Source organism: Suricata suricatta, chromosome 9 (genome assembly GCF_006229205.1).
Source record: "Suricata suricatta isolate VVHF042 chromosome 9, meerkat_22Aug2017_6uvM2_HiC, whole genome shotgun sequence".
Classification (NCBI taxonomy): domain Eukaryota; kingdom Metazoa; phylum Chordata; class Mammalia; order Carnivora; family Herpestidae; genus Suricata; species Suricata suricatta.
Window position 1 is genome coordinate 121,775,327 of NC_043708.1, and position 23,725 is coordinate 121,799,051.

The 23,725-nt window shown below is 48.7% G+C and overlaps 1 protein-coding gene across 4 annotated transcripts in view; it reads right to left on the minus strand.

Annotated features, from left to right (window-relative positions):
- Positions 1–23,725, minus strand: part of LRRK1 (leucine rich repeat kinase 1) — a 123,061-nt gene that overhangs the window by 42,342 nt on the left and 56,994 nt on the right. For 3 of the 4 annotated variants that reach the window (XM_029950228.1, XM_029950230.1, XM_029950231.1), the window contains 6 exons: positions 9,936–10,162; positions 8,568–8,695; positions 8,066–8,229; positions 7,112–7,249; positions 5,219–5,331; positions 4,086–4,162 (listed from right to left, as the gene is read on the minus strand). In XM_029950228.1, the coding sequence (XP_029806088.1) occupies positions 4,086–4,162; positions 5,219–5,331; positions 7,112–7,249; positions 8,066–8,229; positions 8,568–8,695; positions 9,936–10,162 (847 nt within the window). Of the gene's footprint in view, positions 1–4,085; positions 4,163–5,218; positions 5,332–7,111; positions 7,250–8,065; positions 8,230–8,567; positions 8,696–9,935; positions 10,163–10,315; positions 10,556–23,725 lie in introns of those variants that run through there. The other variant, XM_029950229.1, reaches the window with a different exon arrangement.

Here is a 23,725-nt window from a genome sequence, read left to right on the forward strand (position 1 = left end):
AGAACACAGACCCAGCCAGCAGCCCTGGGGAGGGGGCTCCAGAACACAGACCCAGCCAGGAGCCACGGGGAGGGGGCTCCAGAACACAGACCCAGCCAGCAGCCGCGGGGAGGGGGCTCCAGAACACAGACCCAGCCAGCAGCCATGGGGAGGGGGCTCCAGAACACAGACCCAGCCAGCAGCCACAGGGAGGGGGCTCGTTTAGCAATAAAGGTGCAACATGCTTTTTAAAAAGACGGTGTTGGACATAGGAAATGCTCAGAGGGACTTTCTTTTTCTCCCCAGTGAAAAAGAACGATCCACTTCAGCCTGCTCCAAGACATGCTGGAAGAAGACAACAATAAGAACGGCTCCTTTTCTTCCCAGAGAGCGCATTCTGCACATCTGGCTTCCGAGAGTTCTGATTTTCCAGTCTGACCTCGGTGTTTACGAAGGCTCTCGAACGGACAGATGGAACAAGCAATCACCACTGCAGACAGAGCCGGCACCTGTGACAGCGCCCGGCCCGGTGCGGGAACTATGGAAACGGGCTGCACGCGCACAGCTCGAGGTATTTATGAACGGTAATTATTTATTCACAAGTAATTTATGACTCTGCCAGTCTGAATTTTACCGTAAAAACGGCTGTCCAAATTATTTTTGGACGAGGCCACTGCACAAACACGACTACTAGAATGTACATAAATCTCCTCGGAGTTCTACTCTCCAACTGCAAACAAGTTATCTTTTATAGATAATTCCTTCCCCAAGTATCGCCCCACTGAGGGAGAGTGTGGAACCCTAGGTGTGGGCCTCTGCTCTGGACGGAGTCTAGAAACTCAAGAGGTCTTTGTCATGTGCTCATGCTAGGCCCCGCCTCTGCCAGGGAAAGCGCCAGGCCGGCGGCCCTCCTCACCTCGCTCCCCAGACAGGCTCCTGCAGGGCCACCCAAGCCCTTTTTCCAGAACGCTTTTTCCAGAAGGGTGCACGCTCCCTTGTGCTTCTCATGGCGTGCCTCTGGCCTTGTGCTCTGGGAGCCTCACAAGGGAGTGAGTGGCTAGTCCCGCTCAGTGTTGGGCCCACCTCCTCCTGTGAGGTCTGCATTTCCAAACTGGGACACTTTTCTTTTTCTTTTCTTTTAAAAAAAATTTTTTTTAATGTTTATTTATTTATTTATTTTTGAGAGAGAGAGAGACAGTGTGAGCAGGGGAGGGTCAGAGAGAGAGGGAGACACAGAACTGGAAGCAGGCTCCAGGCTCTGAGCTGTCAGCACAGAGCCCGACTCGGGGCTCGAATCCACGACAGTGAGATCATGACCTGAGCTGAAGCTGGATGCTTGACAGACTGAACGACCCAGGCGCCCCTGGGACACCTTTCTAATCCACTTGTAATGCACGAGGCTCAACCCACAGCAACGGAAGCACGACCGAGAGGCGCCCCACTACACTTCTCTGTGCGTTATCATCCCGTTTGGGCCTCGAGAAGAAAGTGTTTGTTTCTCCTTCCTTCCGAGTGAAATCCCTACGTCTGGACTCAATTTCCAAAGTCTCAAGGCCCTTCATTTAACAAAGGACCAGTTATGAGGGGCGCCTGGGTGGCTCAATTGGTTGGGTGTCCGATTTCAGCTCAGGTCCCGATGTCCCAGTTTGTGGGCGTGAGCCCCGTGTTGGCTCTGTGCTGACAGCTCGGAGCCTGGAGCCTGCTCGGACCCTGCGTCTCCCTCTCTCTCTGCCCCTCCCCTTCTCACGCTCTGTCTCTTTCTGTCTCTCTAAAAAGAATAAAAACATGAAAAAATTTTAAAAAGAAAGGACCACTTGTGCAATTCCTAATTGTGTGTCCGCAGTAGTTGGTTTGGGGCCTTGCCATTTGTCGCAGGGGCCATTTGGACTTCCTTTTCTGCAAACTGTTTATATCCATTGCCCTCCCCTGTTGGTTTTTTTTTTTTTCCCTATTGGGTTGTCTTTAAAAGAAAAAACAATTTGTAGGCAGTCTTTGTATATTAGAAACTTAAGCCAATTTATGTTGCAACAATTTGCATTGCAAACATTTCTTGTCTGTTTGCATTATGACTTGGTCCATGATGCCTTTTACTGAACAAAGCCTTTATATTTTTACAAAGTCCAAGGTTTTGGTCCTTTTCTAAAGACTTCCGGATTTCCCATGTCATTTTTAAAGGTCTTCTCCACCCCCAGATTTTATATATATATATATTATATAATATATATATATATATATATATAAATTCTCTTAAATGTTTATTGTTTTCTGTTTCTTTTATACTTAAATCTGAAATCCACATGGAAACTGTCATAGTTGATATAAGGAAGAGACTCCTGCATTGTGATTTTTCCCCTTCCAACTGGACAGGCAGTTACACCACAGTATTTATGAAAACAATAAAACGTTTCCCCTTTACTAAATTGAAATGCCACCTTGGGGCGCCTGGGTGGCTCAGTCGGTTAAGCGTCTGGCTTCAGCTCAGGTCATGATCTCACAGTTTGTGGGTTCGAGCCCCGTGTCGGGCTCTGTGCTGACAGCTAGCTCAGAGCCTGGAGCCTGTCTTTGGATCCTGTGTTTCCCTCTCTCTCTGAACCTCCCCTGCTCATGCTGTCTCTCTCTCTCTCAAAAATAAATAAAAACATTTAAAAAAAAATAAAAAAAGAGAAAGAAATGTTAAAAAAAAAGAAATGCCACTTTTGTCATATACTAAGTTCCTATATTTACTATTTACTTCAGTCTGTTCCACAGATGACATGTTACTTTTCAGTCATGTACACACACACTCATATATGACTGCCATGGATGCATGTATGTACATATACACATGTGTTAGTTCACCACAAGGCATAACAGGTGGACAGACTATTTGGGTCACCTCCTGCAAATGTGTCTGGGCCTCTGGCATTTCTTGTGCTCATCTTACACCATCTGTACTGAAAGCACTTGCCAACATAAATCAAACCGAAGAAGAACATTATGTTACATTTCAAATGACCTAACTATTGGTTGTACCTGAGGGATATTTCTGTAACCACCGCTGGGTTTGGAAGGCTTAGCTTTCAGGTTACAAAAGAGGGCTGGCTGAGCAGCTCAGGGTCAGGTTCACACTTTCCCTGTACCTCACAGAAGACAACGAAACAAGACAAATTTGATTTTCCTGGAATAGTGTGTGCTGAACCGTAGGAAACGTTCTGTTTCTGATGAGTTTGGGGGAAGACCCTAAGCCCCCGCAGAATCTCAGGCTGGCCAGGACAGCGAGCGGGGGGGGGGGGGGGCTGACTGTGTGGTCCACGTGGACTTCACGTGGATGCTGCATGTGACAGTAAGGACTTCACAGTGCTGCCCTTCCCAACCTCCGGGCTGGAGTCGCACAGCGCTGGGCTCAAAGCTGGCTGTCACCGAGCAGCCGCGGGACCTGGGCACATCAGCAAGGTGCCACACACTGAACTCTGTTCCTCCCTTCATACATTGAAGCCCTAACTCCCCAAAGTGATGGTATTTGGAGTTGGAGCCTTTGGGAGGTAATTGGGTTTGGATGAGGTCATGAAGGTAGGGTCCCCATGATGGGATTAATGCTTCTATAAGAAGAGACACCGGTGGGCTCAGTCTGCCTGTCTGTTTTTTCGAGAACACAGCAAGAAGCCTCTCACCAGGAGCCCACGGAGCTGGCACCCTGACCCCAGACTGCCAGCCTCCAGAACTGTGAGAACATAAATTCCCATGGTCTATGCCGCCCAGTCTGTGATGCTGTTATGGACGTTTAAGTCGAACGCAACATGGCGGGTGCCTCAGTTTCCTCGCCTGCAAAACGGAGAACCCCAACCCGTATGTCACGCTGTGGGCTTTCAAGAAAGGCTCTGCCACGTGCCCCGTATCTAGGGCAGTGCTCACTCACGGCACAGCCATCCACACAGCAGCTACCAGTCTCATCGGACTGCAAGCAGGAGAGGGGGCTTCCGGATACTTGCAGGCCAAACACGGAGAGATGAATAACAGGGACAGCACGCGCTCAGGTTTTCCAGGAAAAGCTCCGTGCGAGGGCGACTCCCTGTAGTGGAGCAGGGAACCCCCGCCCAGCTGTCTCCTCCGCCCTCACCGGCACACACCTGTCTCCGTCCCAGAACGCTGGCGCCCTCTGGTGGTGAAAAAGGAAATACGCTTTGTTTTAAGTCCATCTTCATTTCTGTAGGGGCCAAAAACCAAAAAAAAAGGGTCAGATTTTGAGGAAAGCATGGCAAAAACATTACCATTTTGCTGTGATTATATAACGCAAAGCCATGCATAGATAAGGGAGAAAATTCAGTCCACAGGGTGCTTGGGCCCCCTGCAGCTGCTTTGTAAGCACCCACAGCCCCTGCCTGCTAATTGCACTGGTGATGTTCAGAGGTCTTCAGGGGAATAAACCTCTAGAGAAGATGATCAAACATTGGCATGATCGCTGGCGATTTCCATTCTTGCTCTTCTCCATTTCCGGCAGGTGTGAGCATTTCTGTGCCTTTTCCAGTGGTTGTTCCCTATTACACATCCTCGCGGGGCTGGGGGCTCTCTTGGGGGGGGGCTAATTCTGCTAAGAAGTGGGCTTCAGCAGGTGAAATCAGGAGGCTGGTCTCCAGGGCCTCAAGGGCCAGCTGTGCTCATCCTCAGATTTTCCTATTTTATTAGACAGCTTTGGGAGTGATTCTTATTCATTGGATGTGCATTTGGGCTAGCGATTGGCCAAAACTTTGGAACAGAATGACAGGTTAGGCTGATCTGAGAAGAGTCTCCAGGACTGAGAAATGGCAGGACACTGTTTTTGGCAAGCTGTGCCCCCTTCTTCCAAATTATGTTTTGAAGTCCTAACCCCAGGACCTCAGTATGTGACTGTATTTGGAGGCGGGTCTTTAAAGAGGTGCAGGAGTTAAAATGAGGTCATACCAATGGACTCTAATCCAATCTGACTGGTGTCTTTCTAAGAAGAGATTAGGACACAGGGAGACCATGTGAGACACAGGGAAAAGGTAGTTACAGTCAAGCCAAGGGGAGGGGCCGCAGGAGAAATCAACCTTGCTCGCTCCTTAGTCTCAGACCCCAGCGTCCAGACCGTGAGGATATAAAGGTCGGTTGTTTGAGCCCCCTGACCTCAGGTGCTTTGTTATGGCGGCCCGAAGTCACCAGTGCTGGCACCAGGCCAAGAGACGGCTTGACGGCGGCCACACGCACATTTTGGAACTCGCCAGGGCAGAGACCCCATGCTTACTTGCCAAAATGGTTTCTGGAAAGATCCAGGGTTTTAAGTTGTCTGCAGGTCCACTTCTCCTGAGGAGGCAGCGCCATGAGCTGGTTACTCTGTAACCTCAGGAACATGAGGGCCTGGGAGGTGGGGGAGGGAGAGAGAGGGAGAGAGGGAGGGAGAGAGAGAGAGGGAGAGAGGGAGGGAGAGAGGGAGAGAGGGTAAGGTACCATCAAACACCAAAGGGAGCAGAATTGTAGCCAAATGATTAGAACTGATACATTTTCTCAAAGATTCCAATAGAGCGGGGCTCAACAATCTCTTAGAACTCATGAAATTATATTGGGGCACCTGGGTGGCTCAGTCAGTTCAGCGTCCAATTCACTTTTAATTTTTTAACTTTATTTATTTATTTTGAGAGAGAGAGGGAGGGACAGAGAGAGAGAGAGAGAATCCCAAGAAGACTCAGTGCTGTCAGCACAGAGCCTGATGCGAGGCTCAAACTCACAAACCGTGATCATGACCTGGACCTAAATCAAGAGTCAGGCACTTAACCAACTGAGCCACCCAGGCACCAAGCACAACGTGTTTTACTTGGGAGTACGGGGGGCTGATTGTGACCTTTCTTTCTTTTTATTATTTTTTTAAAGTTTTTAATGTTTATATATTTTTGAGAAAGAGGGGGGAGGGGCAGAGAGATGGAGACACAGAATCCAAAACAGGCTCCAGGCTCTGAGCTGTCAGCACAGAGCCTGACACAGGGCTTGAACTCACGAGCTATGAGATCATGACCTGAGCCGGAAGTCAGACGCTTAACCGACTGAGCCACCCAGGTGCCCCATATGGTGACCTTTCTTGATGCCACCACTAGGGACACAGACTATCCTGTCCTCTACGGTGGTGCTCAGGAGTGTGAACAGGCTGACTGCTTTAAACTCCCTACTCCATGCCCTTGACTCCTCCCTTGTCAAAGGGGGTCCAGACCCCCGCCCCCACCCGCCATCACAACCAGCTTGTCACCAGAACTCGTGCAGAACCTCCCAGTACCCCCATCGGGAGAGGGAGACCCTGGGCAAACAGAAATCCCCCGTGGCCGAGTCAAGGTCCCAGACAGAGTTCTTTCCCTCTGGATTTGTACTTCTGGCCCCGGGGGGAACAAGAAAACTGAGTCAGCAAGCTGCTGGTGGGAAGAAACGGACCCAGAGCTGGGGGCTCGCCCTCAAGTGTGGAGCTGGGGCAGGGACCTGAGTGCATGGGCCGGGATCACCCCTGAGGGTAGCAGTGACCCCTGTCCTCACCGACCAGGGCCCCATGGAAATGTGCACACCCTGGGGCTTGAGGCTCGATGGCTGTCCTCCCTGAGAACACAGATGCGAGGTGCCTTCCTGGCCCTTTCAGGGTCCCTTCCTTCTCCCTGCAGGAGAACCTGGGGGGGCCGCCCAGGTGGCCAGTGCGGCAGGGCTGGCGGCCCAGGCCCGTGCCCTCTGCCCGGGGCTGCCCTGATACCTTCGGGCAACACTTCCCAGGCCTCAATCTGGGGCTGGTGCTCCGAGCCACGAGAGGAATGTGATCTGTGCTCTAGGCTTCAGGGGCTCCCACTCGAGTGGGGGGAGCAGATCTGCAAACACCCCAAGACCCGCGGCAAAAGGCACTTTCCTGTGCTTACAGTTTTCGACGCTGCAGAGTCCAGGAGGATAAACCCCCCCACTCTCCCCTCCCCTTCACAAAGCTGTTTTCAGTTTGCTCACTTCCTCCCAATCCTTGCTCATAAACATGCACATTTTTGACAGCTCAACTTTTTTTTTTTTTTTTTTTTTTTTGGTCCCAGAAGCTCAAGAGAGGCATACAGATGGCGCTGCAACGTGGATCGATTTCCTCACAAAAGCTGAAAATGAGAAGTGGAGGGCCTGTTAGACTCACGTCGAGCTGGAAAAGCGCCAGGGGGACTTCTTTGAGCGCGTTTTCTGAGAAATCCACGTCCCTGAGGTGGTTTTTCCAGAAGACAGCCATTTTGTCCGGTAGAGATTCCAGGCCATTTTTGGATGCTCTACAACATTTCTAAGAGTTGGACAAGAAAGAGAACGAGACATTAGTTAGCTTTTCAAGCGCCGTGGGGCTGTGAGCGAAGACCGTGCCTGGATCTGAGGTTAAAAATCAGAATGCTACAGTAAGCCTCTCTCGTAACTGCCACGGAGTTAAGATGCCACAAACTGTCATTCTTCCCGTCTTCCTGTCCTATTGCTCCAAGGAAGGGATGGGAATGGTCTCCCGAGGGAGACGAAGGTGGCTCATCGTCCCTTCCCTTCGTTCTAGAACATCTGGCCCACTGTCCTTGGAAATAATGGCATCATTCAGGACCCCGTTCTAGAGAGGAGCCCGTTTCCCACCAGAATGTTAATGCTAGTGACGGAGAAGTTCCGGGTCTAAAACCAACAGCAATGAAACGTAAATATTCTTCATGCTAGTCCACCGGTTTTAACGAGCAAACTTCCCAAGAAACAGAAACACCATGTGATCGGCAGGGCCGTGGAGGCAGATGACCTCTGCTTCCCTTCTTTACCGTGATTGGACAGCCCTCTGAAAGGAACTCTGCCCCCCCCCAGAAGTCCTCTTACACCAGACACGCGAGCTGTGACTGTGGAAGGTTCTATGGGTGTCATGGCGCGAACCTCAAGCCCAGAGCCAGGAGCACGGGCTTTCAGGTGAGTCCCCTGCCTGAGACCCGCAGGATACTCCTGAGTGACACCCTTCAGACTGGACGAGGGGGACCAGCAGTGCTACTACCCAGTGTGGCCACCACGGGGGCACAAGTGAGCACACCAAGAGAGCCCTGGGTAATGACCAGCCTTTCCCGATTTCCGGTACAATACTAACCAAAGGGCAGGCCCAGGCCTCTGGAAACACCTTCAGGTTATTTCTGGAGACATTCAGATAACTGAGTGACTTGAAAGAATGAAGGAAAAGGGCAGGGAGTTCCGTCAATTTATTGTTAGAAATATCGAGTTCCTGCAGCTTCCGCAAACCAATCCAGTTAGTGGCTAGGGGAAAAAATAAATAAATACATCGGTAAAGAAAAAAAAAAAGGTCCTATCAAGAAGAACACCACGGGAGACCTGAGTGGCTCAGCCGGGTAAATGTCCGACTTCGGCTCAGGTCACGATCTCAGGGTTTGTGGGTTCGAGCCCTGCATCTGGCTCCGTGCTGACAGCTCAGAGCCTGGAGCCTGCTTTGGGTTCTCTGTCTCCTCCTTTCTCTGCCCCTTCCCTGCTCATGCTCTGTCTCTCTCTGTCTCAAAAATAAATAAAACATTGAAAAAATTATAAAGGAAAAAGAACACCACGACAAAGTCATTCAGGTGACTGATGACACAACATACCGCTTTCTTCTTCAAACAATTTCTCCAAGTAGTTTTTTGAAGCTGTCAGCTTTTGCAGTTTTAAGAGGTGCAGGAATCCCGGTGGGAGATGGGGCAATTTATTGTTGGAAATGTCAATTTCCAGGAGCCTGTGGTTGGGACAGAAGGGAGTCAAGGCATCAGAACAAAGAGGAAAAGCGTCACTGCTCCGTGTGTCTCTGTACACTTATTTCTCTTTTCCCCTCACACCAAGCTGAGGACTGTGCACTGAAAATGCAGTGGTGGGATTTGTATTCATCGCCTGAATCCTTACCACGTCCTGTGTAGACAAAGAAAATCAACAGTCTCTTTGGCGGTCTCTGGTCTCACTGACTGATTGCAATGCAAACCTCTCTCAATATATGAGAGCAAAAGCAGCTGGGGTCCTGAAAGCTCCTGGAAGGCCAGGGGGCGGTGCTTTAAGCATCTGGACCCTACTTAGGACCTCGGCTCAGATGGCACTTGATCTTTCAAGGTTTGTGCGCTCGGGGCACCTGGGTGGCTCCGTCGGTTGAGCGTCCTACTTTGGCTCAGGTCATGATCTCACGGTTCGTGGGTTTGAGCCCCGCATCAGGCTCTGTGTCATCAGCAGCCCGGAGCCTGCTTCGGATTCTGTGTCTCCCTCTCTCTCTGCCCCTTACCTGCTCATGCTCTGTTTCTCTGTGCCTCAGAACATAAAAAAATTTTTAAAGAATAAAAATGAATGTTGTGTGCAGCCTTCTTCCTCCTGGGTTATGTCTGACCCCATGCTCTTTGCAACATTCTCCCTTAACTTAGAGCCTTAGCTCGAAGGCTCAAGCCCTTTAGAAGATGAGGCTTTGCAGGTAGGCGTCATCAATACATCCATGAAGGTGAGGTCCTTCCCCTCCTCCCTGCGCTGCAGGGGGAAGGTGCAGGCCTCTCCCCAAGCTCTACCCCTCCCCCCAGTAAAAGAGGAGACCAGGAGCTGCCCACACGGTCCACCTGCCGTTAACTCTTTCTATGAGGCCCTTCCCACTTAACCTTCCCTGGAGGTGGACTGAAAACTTCCCACCAGCCAGGAGTATGTCAGCGTCCTCTGATTCCTCTGTGCGAGGCCAAGACTGGACATGTCGGGCAGGCAGGTCTGCGTGGCCACCAGTGGGAGTGTGAATGTGGGCCGGACAGACCACCCCTCTAGACTTCTCTGCGTTCCCCTCGAAAGGAGGGGGGAGGCCTGATTCCCCAGAGCTTGTACAAGGGCAGCTGGAACTTCTCTCCCCGTCCTGAGAGTTTGTTTCCAAACCACAGAGGACACTCAGGGAGTTTGCGTGGGAGGAGGGCGGGGGCGGGGCTGGGTGAGGAGGTCCCAGCCCCACTCCAGGGCGCCACCTGGAGCAGATGATTTCATCCGATGACTGCACGCCGGGCAGCTCCCCCAGGTGGTTGCTGGAGAGGTTCAGCTTCCGGAGGTTGATGAGACCCCAGGGGATGACAGAGGGGAGGGAGGACAGGCAGTTGGCAGAAAGGTCCAGCTCCGTGATCTGGCAGGAGATGTCAATGAGCCAGTCCAGATCCACCCAGGGCAACTTGAGGTGGGACCACTTCACACGAAGCGCCTGCATTTGGAGAAAGGAGAAAAGCACCCTTGGATGGTGGGCCCACGGCCAACGTAGGCTTGGGATGAAGCAATGATTTATTCACGTGTGAGTCTGCCGGAGTCCCCGAATGTCAGGATCTTGGCCAACCTGTGGCCGGCATTGGGGACGTACCTGTTCCCGTCTGCACCTGGTCTCACAGGGAATTCTTGGCAAGCCTCCACCGCACTGTCCGGCATCTAGAGGGAGCGTGTGTTGCCTCCTACAGGGCAGGCAGCAGCAGGGATGGCACCTGCTGTGCCCAGAGGGGAGGCCACCCATGCTTCGCTTCGCGGAACCTCCTCAGAGTGGAGAAGGCGGAAGGTCTTCTGCCTTCCCTCCAGGGGCCTCTTCCCTGTGATCAGGGATGCTGCTGTCCGCACCACAGCAGGCCCCGCATTGGGTGCTTTGTGGATGAGCTGTTTCCCGAGAGCAAGCGAGAGAGCGAGAGACTGAATACACAATGGCCAGGCCATATATAAAACATAGAACTTTGACCCACAACAAGCGACAACGTTCCCAGGAAACTAACCCCCTTATCTGTAGTAACCAGCCCAGGAAGCCGGCCTGCTCTAAGCCAAACTCATAGGAAGCCAAGCCTCCATGGCTAACATCAATCCAGGAAGCTACACAGTAGCTTCTGGAACATAATGGACACCTTCTCTCTTGTCCTACATCCACCTTCAATCAACCAGAGAAAGCCAAAATGCTCCCTAACCAAATACGTAGAACCGCGCCCCCGTCCCCCTTCTACTTAGCTGCTTCCAGCTTTCCCATTTACGACCTCCAGTTGGGACACACCCACGGCTTTGCCTTTTCCCCACCAGAAAGTTTTCTCGCTCTTCTGCCAAAACACAAGCAGTCGGAGTTGACTCCCTTCCGACAGCAAGCTCTGAAGAAATCACCTTTGCTTTCCTCCTTGGGTTGGTCTTTATTTCCACAAGAGGGTCAGAAAGGCCAGCAGCTTGCTGGTGCATGGTGATAAAATGAGATCTGGTTAAATACACACGAATGGGGCTTTTCTCATTCTTCTGAATTATTTGGGGCTCAGTTTCTATTTCTCATTCAAAGCATTTGGGGCTCAGTTAAGTTTCTGGCAGGGGGAAGGGAGGAGAAAACCAGCTTTTGGGCTTGTTTCTCCAAAGCAGCTGGAAAGGCGTATGAGGAAATTAAGGAAACAAAAGTCAGTGCTTGGCAAATGGGAAAATGTAATCACCAAGCCCATGGTGGGAAGACCAATAACAACACGGGGTAAGTTTGCTTTCAAAATTGGCAGCAGCAGACGGATTTCCTTATGTGGCCACTAGATGGTGCAGTGCGTCGTCTTTATCTCTTCAGCTCAGCTGCCAGGATTGGAAAGGGTCGGTCTATTACACCCTCCCAAAGCTCTGGTCTTTGAACCTGGGCGGGGGAAGAATCCTGTCTCTGTCTTATCTCTCTCTCCATTCACGTGGATGAAGAGCGACAGGTGATAGAATACTGGACTTTGGGTCAAAGGAATGGAGTTTTAACTTCAGCTGATTCTTAAAAAAAAGACACGTCACTCTTTTGCTGTTTCAATTGTCATTTCTGTTCCCCTCACAATTTTTTATTTTGAAAAATTTCAGCACTGCCCAAAAGCTGAACTTGGACACAGTGAGGACCCCTGAAACGCCCTGCCCCTAGATTCCGCTGTTCATCTGTCACCACATTTGCTTTCTCTCCTTTCTCTCCACAGGCACTTCGCATTTGTTGCTGACTCATTTCCACATAAATTATCGCCATCATGGCACTTCGCCCCTAAATACTTCAGCCTGTATCTCTGCAGAACAAGCGCATTTTCCTACGTGACCATCATGTATTTATCATTTTCAAGGAAGGAACTCAAAACAATATTATCAAATCCACAGTCCACATTCATTTATAACTATTTTGTGTCCTGAATCACACATTGCATTTATTGGTCATGTCCCTCTCCTTTAAGCTAGAAGGGTCCTCATGGCTTTTTAGGTCTTTTCCAACATTGGCACTATAATTTCTCAAGCCATTCCAGTTGTCTCGTAGAATATCCCACCATCTGAATTTACTCTATTGTTTCCTAACGTTTAGATTCAAGTTAAGCATTTTTGGCAAAAACCTCACACAATGAGGAGTCCCATCAGTCGAGCCTCCCCCGAGGGCAACCGATGTCTGGTTATTTCTGTTGGCCATGCCGGGCCTGACCTCTTGTTGAAGGCAGTGCCCATCAGATCCCTCCTTTGTAGAGGTGCATTTTACTCTGTGACTAATGAGCAACCCGTGAGGTGATAGTCTTGAGACTAGGGAATATCCTGTGTTCCGACATCATTTCATCCAGTGATTACAGTGTCCGCTGTAGATCCTGGCCCGACTCGGGTAGTACCCTGATGGTGGCAAAGCGGTGATTTTTCTAAGTCATTCCTTCTACACTGGTTACCTGGCCTTCTTCTGTGCAGAAGGGTGTCTCCCTGCCCCTTTTAAGTATCAATATGGACTCATGGATTCTTTTTGTTCCTCAAAGGATTGCAATGACTAGTATCATTATTTCTTTTGCTGCCCAGATCACCCCCAATTTGTCCAGGGGGAGTCCCATCCAGGGGGCTCCTGTGAGGTGATACTCTTGAGACTAGGGAATATCCTAGTCTCATGACATGTCCCTACATGTTTTGGGCACTCCTTACCTCCTGGCAAAATAAGAGGCTCCAGTCTCCTCTGGTGCTTTCCAAGCCCCAGCCCTGGAATCAGACCTGGTTCCCTTTAGCAGAAAATGGTATTTAGAAACCACGATCTGGTGTTAGGTGTACCCATTGCTGCTGGGGTGTCACTGCTTCTCAGCCCAACGGTCCAGCACAACTCTGTATTACACATGAGTGCATCCTGACGCCTGCATTTCAGATCGAGGCACAGGTGCTTCTCCCTAATCTTCCCATAATTCATAACTGTATCACCCTTTGTCTGGTTATTACTGGCTTTCATCTGCTAAATAAGTGGTTTGGGTCAGATGGTGTTCAAGTCACTTATGGACCCAGGGTTCTGTCTGGCTTGTATGCTCAGAAGGACAGTGTTCTACGGGAGCGTTGGGATAAGCAAGGCAGCCAGCCCAGGAGCGGGCTGGGAGGAAGGTCACCGTTCCAGGTTCTGCAATGCCAAGTCAGAGAAGGGCCTCCAACGGCCTGCCTGCCTCCTCCTTCTGGGTTCTTGGAGACACACACAGGTCCCAGGCTCAGGCCCAGACAGCTGGACACAAAGCCCAGGGGGCCCAGATTGCAGTCTGACTCTCCACTCACGCTGTGTGGCCATTCTGGTCGATCAATATCAAGTGGACTTGAATGGAAACAGCAGTCAAACAGAGTGAGCTGACGAGGAGGCTGGGTTTGGATTTGATTTTTCACAATAAATCCTAGGTGTCTATAGAAAGTCTTATATGTACAACTACAGGACCAACAAAAGTAAACGAAAAAGAGAAATGAATCGGAGTATTACCGTGACATGAGCCACTTATGCTACAAATGCAATAAACCTCCTTGGCGGATAAGCTGAGGTGTTCTTTCCCTGCGATGGCCATCTCCCTCCCGCATCTCATCTCCTGCATCTCCTGCACATTCCAGGAGTCCAGAGCTGCAGCTTGTAAATGCATAAAGAACAGGGACTTGACCTCAGGAGACTCCGAGCCCTCTGCCTCACTCCACGTGGGGGCCTTGGGCAAGTTGTGGTAGACGTGGATACCGTTTTGGGCTCTGTCTGGCTCACCTCCCCTTATATGACCTTGTCTGCCGATTTTGTACTGCGCTCACTCAGACCAAGGGGCATCTCCTGTGCCCCAGCAGGTGTGGCTTGTCCAGAACCTGGCCCACGTGCACCTCCATGCACAGCCTTGACCGACCGTCTCTGAAGGTCAGCAGCATACCTAGCATGTAGTAGACACTAAATAAATGTTTGTGCACTGACAAGAATCAAACCCCTGAGAACTGCAATCCAGTCCATTTTCACACCTCTAACCAGATGGATCATCCTAAAATGTCAAGGTCTGCTCAAAACCTTTCAGCCTCCCTGCTCTCCCACAATGCAGCAGGACATCCGCGCTCCTTCCCTGAGCAGCCCTGCACTGCTGGCCTCCCCAGCCACCCTCCAGCTTGACGCCCCACTGCCTGCTCCCCACCCTCTACTTGCCCTCTGCATCCCTGTTGGCAGAGGGCTTGTGGAGTTAATAGTATGTTGTAGGTAGAAGAAACTGGGGGATGGGCATGCTCCCAAGAGCAGAGGCGTCAAGGCCAAGGAAAAAGCGCCAATTAAAGCACTGAAATGGCCTGTTTGTCAATGAACCACAGGGTTCAGAAAGTAGACCCAGCACTGAAATACCTAGGTAGGCTGTGCGGACCAAGGGAGTGTGGCCTCGCTGTCTGCAATGGACTGTCCCATCTGCTGGGGCTGCAGGTCCGTTGTTTGGTGACGCTGGGACACTGTGGCCGATGCAGTGTGGGTCTGGTGCTAAGACAGGTTTTGTAGAAGCTTATTCTTGAAAACTGGCCTCCTTTAAGAGTGGGAGTCGTGAGGTCAAAGGACCCAAGTCTCTGGAGGCCTGGCTGGCGGCCTCTGCCTTCACACTCTGCTCTGCTACCCTGATGAAGGCAGCAAGAAGCCTCCTGCTGGCTCCGCGCCCCGCTCCGTTTCTCTCCCCTGGAATCCACAGTCCTCTTACCTCCTGTCTAAATCCTAGTGCTTGTGCAAGCTTCGGTGCAAGGACTGCCTTCCTCATCCCCAGCTAGAGTGTGCGTCGCCACCAGTTACATGACAGGGACGCCGCCTTGCGTCACTTGCATTTGTATGTTTAGTAGTGTTTGCTGAGTACCACGATGTGTAGGCCATTCTGTCAGCACTGGGGCAGATTAGAGATGTGGACTTGCTGGATGGAACCAATAGTTTAAAGGGTGGATGTGTGTGTGTGTGTGTGTGTGTGTTAAATGTGCATGGACTGTGAGTAGGTGATGTTGACCACAAAGCCAAGAAGGAACACTTATAGGCAAACCACATGTGCTTCTTTTTGGGGGCACTGTTCTAGCAGAAGAAAATCATCAGTAACAAGTGAGTGGCTACAGGCCACTGAATTCCCCAGGCATGAGGAAGAGGGGGAAGCAGATGCTGGCAAGTTCCTAAAATTGAGCTCTTTCTGGGGCTTACACCCACCAGAGCTTCTGCAGGGTCAAAATCTGTTTAAGTCAGGCTCCCGGACAATTTGGAAAAAGCAGAAGTCTGAAAACAGGAAAACACGCTCAGGATATAAACATCTTGTGTAAAGATTTCTGGGTTTGGGAGCTGCAAATAAACGGGTGAGATTTCTACCTGGACTTGGGTGGGTTTGAAAACTTCCATTTACAAAAGTTATCTGGGCGGACCAACAGTACAGGTGGCCAAGCGTTTACAGGACGGTGAAAGGAATTTAACCCACGCAGAGTGAAGTTCACTCTGGAAACTGAGCCGGGTAAGCCCCCAAAGCCTTCAGGACTTATTTGTGTTTAGTCCGGGCAGGATCACAATAAACAAGGTTCTGGGGGACAGAAGCCAGCAACTGCATAATGAAATCCATACACATTGAACTGCAAAATCAAAGACAGCTCGATGCGAAGCCCCCCAACCCCCCAGTTCACCAGAGCTGCCATGGTTAAGGCACCCCCACTCTAGAGCAAAGAGACGGAAGTGTGCTCACGTTTGTCCTCAAGCGCGAGACCTTTAAATTTCAGGCCAAAGAGAAGGAAGTACTGCTCTTCCAGAAGGCCTGGTGTGAGGACTTAGAAAACTGTTTCCTGAGACAATGCTAGTAATTAGGATCAAGAAGGGCTAGACGTATGCAGGGCACGGGTCAGTATGGAAGGTGATCTTTGGGGGGCTTCTGTGTGTATGGAAGACCTCCTTGTCCTGTAGTGGAGGCTGCCGTCTGGGAGGGTAATCACCTGCCTTTACACAATCCTTCGTGAAGCCACCGGACATAAAATGTCACAGTGAGAGAGGCAGTGGCCCACAATGATATCACTTATGGTCGCTTTTATGTCCGTGCAACCTTTCTTGGTGGAAGAAAGAGAACTGATAAGCCGAGGGCTGTGGTTTACAATGCTTTCAGCCTGGCTTTTAACCTTGACAGTTGCAGGTTGGTGGGGTTGAGGCTGAGTGCCTCTGTCATTGGTTAGGTGGAGAACAGCCCCACCAGAGTTGAGGTTCAGTGTTACATCCTTACTGGTCTCCAAGGGGCCGGCAGAGCTGAATTTGTACCTCTTCTCCCTGCGTTGCCAATTCCTCGTTCCTGCCAGTCGCAGCATTTTACCTGTGACCTATGGGTAACTATGTAAGAATCTTCTCTCCTAGAGACTATAATACCTTGAGGTAACTGACTAGAGCTCTGTGACATTAGGGAATGACCCAAAAAGGCAGCTTATCAAATTTGTCTATTCAATCAAGACACCCATGTTATGGGGGTGCCTGGGTGGCTCAGTTGGTTGAGGTCCGGCTTCAGCTCAGGTCACGATCTCATGGTTTGTGGGTTCAAGCCCTACATCAGGCTCTTTGCTCACAGCTAGCTCAGAGCCTGCAGCCCGTCTTCAGATTCTGTGTCTCACCTCTCTCTGACCTTCCTCTGCTCACGCTGTTTCTCTTTCTCTCAAAAATAAATAAAACATTAAAAAAATTTTAATAAAATAAAAAACGACACCCATGTTAAAAGGGGGTGGAGGAGGTCGATTAAGACACCTGGTTGATTAAGCATCTGAGTCTTGATTTCCAACTCAGGTCATGATCTCACAGTTCATGAGTTCGAGCCCCATGTTGGACTCTGCACTGATGGCGTGAAGCCTGCTTGGGATTCTCTCCCTCCATTTCCCTCTGCCCCTCCCCTGCTCACACATGCTCCCCCCCACCACCTCAAAATAAACAAATAAACTTAAAAAGAAATAAAAGGGGAAGGGGGATACATAGAACCTTCTCAAATGTATTTGTGAACTCTTGGCCAGGATAAAACCCAAGCCTTTCTTTCTATGATTAACCAAACTCCCTGGAATGATGGCAGAGGACCTTCTCCATGCCGAACCGCCAGAAAGACAGGAACAACCTTCTGATGGGAAAGGAGCAGTCAGGACAAACAGACCGCTGCAGAGGCTGCAAAACTAACGGGTCTAATCTCAACAGTACCGACTCGCTCAAAAGCCTGAGGAACAAGCCCAAAAGAAACCGTAAAGGTGAAGGTGCCTGCAGATGTGCTCTTGGAAGCCAGACTGTGAGAGGAGACCGTGGATGACAGGGGTTTGGCTGGACTCAGGCTCAGCACGCAGGGGCCGGTGCTCTGTCCCAGGCTCCTCGGCACGTGAGGGCTCTGACACACAAGAACCGACCACGCCTGTCTCCCCCCCCCCCCATCCACGTGAGACTTCCAAACACCTGGCTCAGGTGCCTGCACTCTGGCAGGGAAAGACTCTCGAGAAGAGAGGGAAGAGTCAGCATGTAATGACGAGCAGGATGTTGGATGTCTGCCCGTGCACGTGAAGTGGCCATGAGTGGTGGACCTGCGTTGAGCAACTGAGGGGTGGCCACAAGGACGGTGTGTTCCCCGTAAACGGTATGTTGAACCCCTAACCCCCAGGACGTCTGAATGTGAGCTTCACTGGAAATAGGGTCTTTACAGAAATAATTAAGTTAACATGAGGTTGTTAAGGTAGGTCCTCATCTAATATGACTGACTGGTGTCTTTATGAAAAGAGGGACATTTAGTCACAAAGGCAGAGAGGGGATGATGTGAAGACATGCAGGGAAAACGGCATGTGGCTGGGGTGACGGATTAACAAGCCAAGGAAAGCCACGAAGCGCCAGCTCCCGGCAGAAGTGAGAAGGCGGCGAGGAGAGGCCGCCTCCCAGAGCTGAGAGGGAACACAGCCCTGCTGCCGACATCTTGACGTCAGACTTCTGACCTCCAGAACTTGAGACAGCACATTTTCGTTATTTTAAGCCAACCAGTTTTTGGTTACAGCAGCAGTGATACGGATGATAACAAGTCAAAGGAAGACTACAGAAGTCAAGACCTGAGATCCTGGAACATTCCATCAACAGGGAATGTTAAAAAAGGAAAACAAAGACACAGAGATCCTTTAAGTCCAAAAGGATGCCTGTTGATTAATGTAGATTAGAAATATGATAAAAAGGTAAGGGAAAGGACAGTAAGTAAATTAGCCCAGAGGGCCCAGTAGTGCAGAGGACAGTTTCAAAAGGGACCTGAGAATAACTACAGGGAGTAAAGGAAGGGACAGATCAAGAAAGGGGAAGTCAGCCTTCTTTTCAAACTCACACGAGGAAGACTAATTCAATGAGGCAGTTAATGAAATGACTGTGGAAAAACAATGTCATCCGTTCTGAAAAAGCATATCTGCTCAAAATGCTGCAATATCAGAATTAGTGCAGTGGTTTGCTGCCAGTACCATTCAAGACAAACAAACACAGGGAAATATTACCATAGAAACCAGATCAATGTGAAACAGAAGGACGAAAATAACTTACAGGCTAACCTATGATGGCATGTTGAACAGTCAACCCCAAACAATCTGTTGCCTCCAAGGGCGCGCTCAAGGTCAGACTGCAGGGAAGCCGTCTGGAGGTTGAGCTGGGATCACAGGATGACACGTTCTCGGAGCCTCTTTGCAATGCACGCACCGACCTTCGTGCCCAGCTGACCTTCATGGTAACCTTGTAAGGTCAGGTGCAGTTTGCACATAAAGAACCTCAGGGAGACAATTCGCTCAAAGATAACGGGACCAGGATGACCATGCCGGTGCCTGATGCTCCATGGGGTCCCCTCCTACCACACTGTCATGTTCCCATGGCCATGGAAAAGCTGACAGTTTCAAGGGCATGAGGAGAAATAACCAAGGTTCCCTGATAGTGATAAAGCAACTTGAACAACCACAACTCCAAAACATAGCCATGCTAAGTCTTACTGCTCTGACCCAGGGCAAAACAGAAAAGAAAAACTAGTGAAAATTTAAGAAAAATATGAGCAGACTATGATAGATCAACTATGCAAAAAATGAAGAGAAGAATTATAGAACTACACGCTGCCTTAAAAATGAGAGATTACCAAGGGGAGGAGGCAGGAGAATAAATGTTCTGTTCAAATAGATAGGAACATGCACATTTACTGAGTGAATTCTGAGGATGAGGAAAAGTAAATAGGAAAAGGAAAAAAAAGGAGTAGAGAGAGATACACACCTCTTGAGATAGAAGATAATATCTTGGGGCACCTGGGTGACTCAGTCGGTTAAGCATCCGGCTTTGGGTCAGATCATGATCTCATGGTTCGTGGGTTCGAGCCCCACATCAGGCTCTGTGCTAACAGCTCAGAGCTGGGAGCCTGCTTCAGATTTTGTGTCTCCCTCTCTCTCTGACCCTCCCCTGCTCGCACTGTCTCTCTCTGTCTCTCAAAAATAAATTTAAAAAAACATTAAAAAAATTTAAAAGAAGATAATATCTTAAGACAAAGGCAAAGTAGAGGAGGAACCAATGATGGAGGCAGGATTAGGAGGTGGCCAGTTCTCTGACCATGAAAACATGCCCTTTTAAGTGATGCTTGTGCAGCAGAGAGAAATCGAGTCACTACAGACTATATTTTTAGAAAAACAAAAGCATTACAAGGAATGGAAAAGAAAAGGCACAACTGTGATCAGAATTGCAAAAAGAAAAAGTGAAACATCACAAGCCAGCCCCGCCCTAGTTAGAATAGGAAGCTAAAACAGGAAAATTAGAACAAATAGATTAAGCACAGAAAAACCAGAATGAAGAAAAGACAAGGAGGACAATAAAGCCAAGATAAATAAAGCCAATTCAAGAGTCTTTAAGAAAAAATAATCACGTCAATACTCTGGCTTTATTTGACTAACTTTATTTATTTACTAAATTTAAAAAGGCCTTTAATAATCTTTACTTTTAATAATCGAAGAATGAAAATGGACTCTGACAACCATGTAAAAACAATGTTTAAGTTATGGGAGGCGTTCTCCTTGGCCACAGCTAACAAACCAAAGGAAGATGTTGAAATGCAAGATTTACGTACAAAGATAGAAATTTTCAAAGTGACAAAAAGAGGAAAAACAGAATCATGAACGTAAGGCGAACAAATAAGGAAAATAACCAGAGGCTCCCTGCCCAATGGCTCTTAATTCACTATGTGCCTTTTTTAGTATTTTACCCCAAAGTTTTGTTTTTATTTATTTTTATTAATTTTTAAAATCCTAACGTAGCTAACACATGGTCCACACTAGTTCAAGCGTACAACACAGTGAGTCAGCAGTTCCCTACTTGCTCAGGGCTCATCACCACAGGTGCACTCTTCCGTCGGGTCACTTACCTCACCCATCCCCCACTCCCGTCTCCTCTCATAACTCTGTTTATTCTCCATAGTTAAGAGTATCGAATGCCAAAACGTGTTTCATAAAATTTATCACTTTTTCTTCACTAAAGTTTTTAAAATAGATAAAGAGAGGGGGGTTTTTTCCTTCAAAACTTCACTGTGCTTTTTCTTCCCCTTAATATTTCAGTCATTCCTTTTAAAAATAGGAAGCTTACAAGAAATATTCCGTCACTAGTTCCAAGTTAATTTTGCCAACATCTATTTGAGAAGGGGGGAGGGGAAGCAAGAAATAAAATTGTGTAGTTAACTCAACTACTTAGCTTATTATTGAGCTTATTCACTTCCTCAACTTAAAAAAATTTTTTTTAACATTTATTTATTTTTGAGACTCAGAAGGAGACAGAGCACAAACAGGGGAGGGGTGGAGAGAGGGGGAAACATAGAACCCAAAGCCGGCTCCAGGCTCTGAGCTGTCAGTACAGAGCCCGATGCGGGGCTCGAACTCATGAACCATGAGATCATGACCTGAGCTGAAGTAGGATGCTTACCTGACTGAACCACACAGGCCCCTCTTCCTCAACTTTTAAATTAAGACAAAAATTTCTACCTTACAGGACTGTATAGTGGATTAAAGTGGAAGTTTGGCAAAGTTCTTTGTCAGCTATGAAGTGTTATGTAAATGGGAGGTTTCTGCATCTATAAAATTTCATCCATCTATCCCTCCACCCATGGGACCGTCTGTTCTTCTTCTCCTGGCCCTACACTGGGGGTCAAACACAAAGCAAACTGGCTAACTCCCCTGCTTTTGAGGAGCTTCCATTCAAATGGAAGAGGTGACTTTATACAACGATGTCATCCAGATAACCTCAGACCTTGTTAAGTGCTGTGAATAAAATGGACAGGAAGCTCTGAGAGCTAGAAGCGGGGTCTGACTGGGGCTGTGGACCAAGGCTGCCTTCCTGAGGACGCTGCATGGGGTTAAGATTGGAGGGGTGTCCCGGGGTCCCGGAACAGCGTGTGCTCAGTGCTGGGGAGCTAGGCATGCTTCTTCCTGGTTGCGGTGTCCACCCTCCGCGAACGGTACATTTTCCTCCTGCGGCTGGACGTGCTGGCTTCCTTCCCCTAATTTCTTCTTCTTATAAATAGCAGGGTTTTGACCACGTGTGTGGGACTTGCTCTTTTTCCCTTTTGAATTACATCCAAGAGGTATCTCTCAGGAAGGAAATGCCAAATTCAGAACAGTTCACCGGGAGAAGAGAGTTTTAATGGATTTTGTCACGTGATGCCAATCACTTTGCACACATATGGGACAGATTTACAGGGCCAGCAGTAAGGCCTTGGTGTGCCCATTTCTCAAGTGTCTCACTCAGCATTTATATTTATTTTTGCTAGTTTAATAGGTTTCTGTCAGTACTTTCAAGTTGCTTTAATCTGAATTTCTGTAATTATCATTAAAGTTATATTTCTCTCCATGCCATGATTCGCAGCCTGTGTTTTCTTATATGTAAATTAACCCTTAGTTTCTCTTTAACTTCTTACTCAATAGAATTTATGAGCCATGTGGCCACAAGGACTGAGTCCTGAGCTCAGCTTGGTCCCTGCTGAGTCCTGAGCACCTAGCAAGTGATCTATAAACATTGGCTAAATTAAACTTGATTATCGCCTGCCATGTACATTCGATCAATGATCTATTTTGAATTTAAGTTTTGGTCACTTCTTTTTTTTTTCGAAAATCTTCTATTGCTCTTTTTTTTATATTTCTTTTCAAAATTATGTTTTCCTATAAGTGTTTGGCTTTAATATACAAATCGCTGGTCTTAGTCCTGACAATATACCTTTATATCTATTTATTTGTCTATTTGTAAAAAAAATTGGTCATGTAGTTATCTCTCTTTCACAACTGGGATAAACGCCCTTTAAAAACTATGTTCTGATGAGTTTCCAGGGTTTGACTCATTCCCGTTTGAAGTGTATCTGCATTGCTACAAATGTCATTGTCTACTGACGTCCACCATTGGGGCCACATCTGATGCAGGTTTCTTCTCATTCTTTCCTGTGTTTTCCGGTTTGTCATTTAAACTCAAATCATAGTTTACTATTTCTGCATCTCTGCTTTATTCATCATTCTCCCCATTGTAACCAAATACAAGTGGTTTCTATTGCTGCTGCTTTGTATTAGGGTTTAAGATCTGGGAGGAAGTCCGTCACGAATGCCTCCTTGAACGGGTGTCCTGTGTCCTTGCTCACTTCCCCTACCGCATAACCTCGCTACCCTATTTCAAGTTCTAAGAAGAACCGATGGCATGGACAGTATCCCTAGGAAAGCGTCCGAAGAAAGAAGGCATGAGGGCAGGGAAAGATTCAGTGATCGGAAACTAGAGAAAAGAGACTGGTGTAGAATCATCAGCTATCTTCCTCACCAGGGCGCAAGAAAAGCTGGATTGATGGACAGAGGCTGCAACAGTCCTGAGTCAGGATTTCACAACTTTTCGAGGGGCCGGTGACAGGCCTTCTCTTCCTCCCACACAAGCGGGTGGTGAGAAGGCCAGGCGCAGGCAGTGAGTTCGCTCCCAGAGCCGCCTCTTACCCGCCGGGGCACTGCTGCTCTAGACTGAATTCGGGGAACGCTGGTTCCTATACCTGTTACTCTGTCAGCTGTGAGAAGGGGGTCAGTGTCCAGGAAGGTGGGAACATGCCTACACTGAAATACTCTGAAAAGCATAAAACTCTTTTTATTATGCTCTTTTATTTTTGAGAGAGAGAAGAAACAGTGTGAGTGGGGGAGGAGCACAGAGAGAGGGAGACACAGAATTGGAAGCTGGTTCCAGGCTCCGAGCTGTCAGTACAGAGCCCGACATGGGGCTCAAACTCACGAACCAAGAGATCATGACCTGAGCTGAAGTCAGACACTTAACTGACGAAGCCACCCAGGTGCCCCTGGAGAGCATAAAACTCTTGAATAAAAACTTTTTTTGCATCAAGCATTAGGCCTAACCCAAGACAAGGGTATTTCCCAGAGGACTCAGTATCCCTTGGAAAAGGCTGCTTCCATGGAGCACCTGGGTGGCTCTGTTGGTTAAACTTCCAACTTTGGCTCAGGTCATGATCTCACAGTCCATGGGTTCAAGCCCTGCATCGGGCTCTGTACAGACAGCTCAGAACCTGGAGCC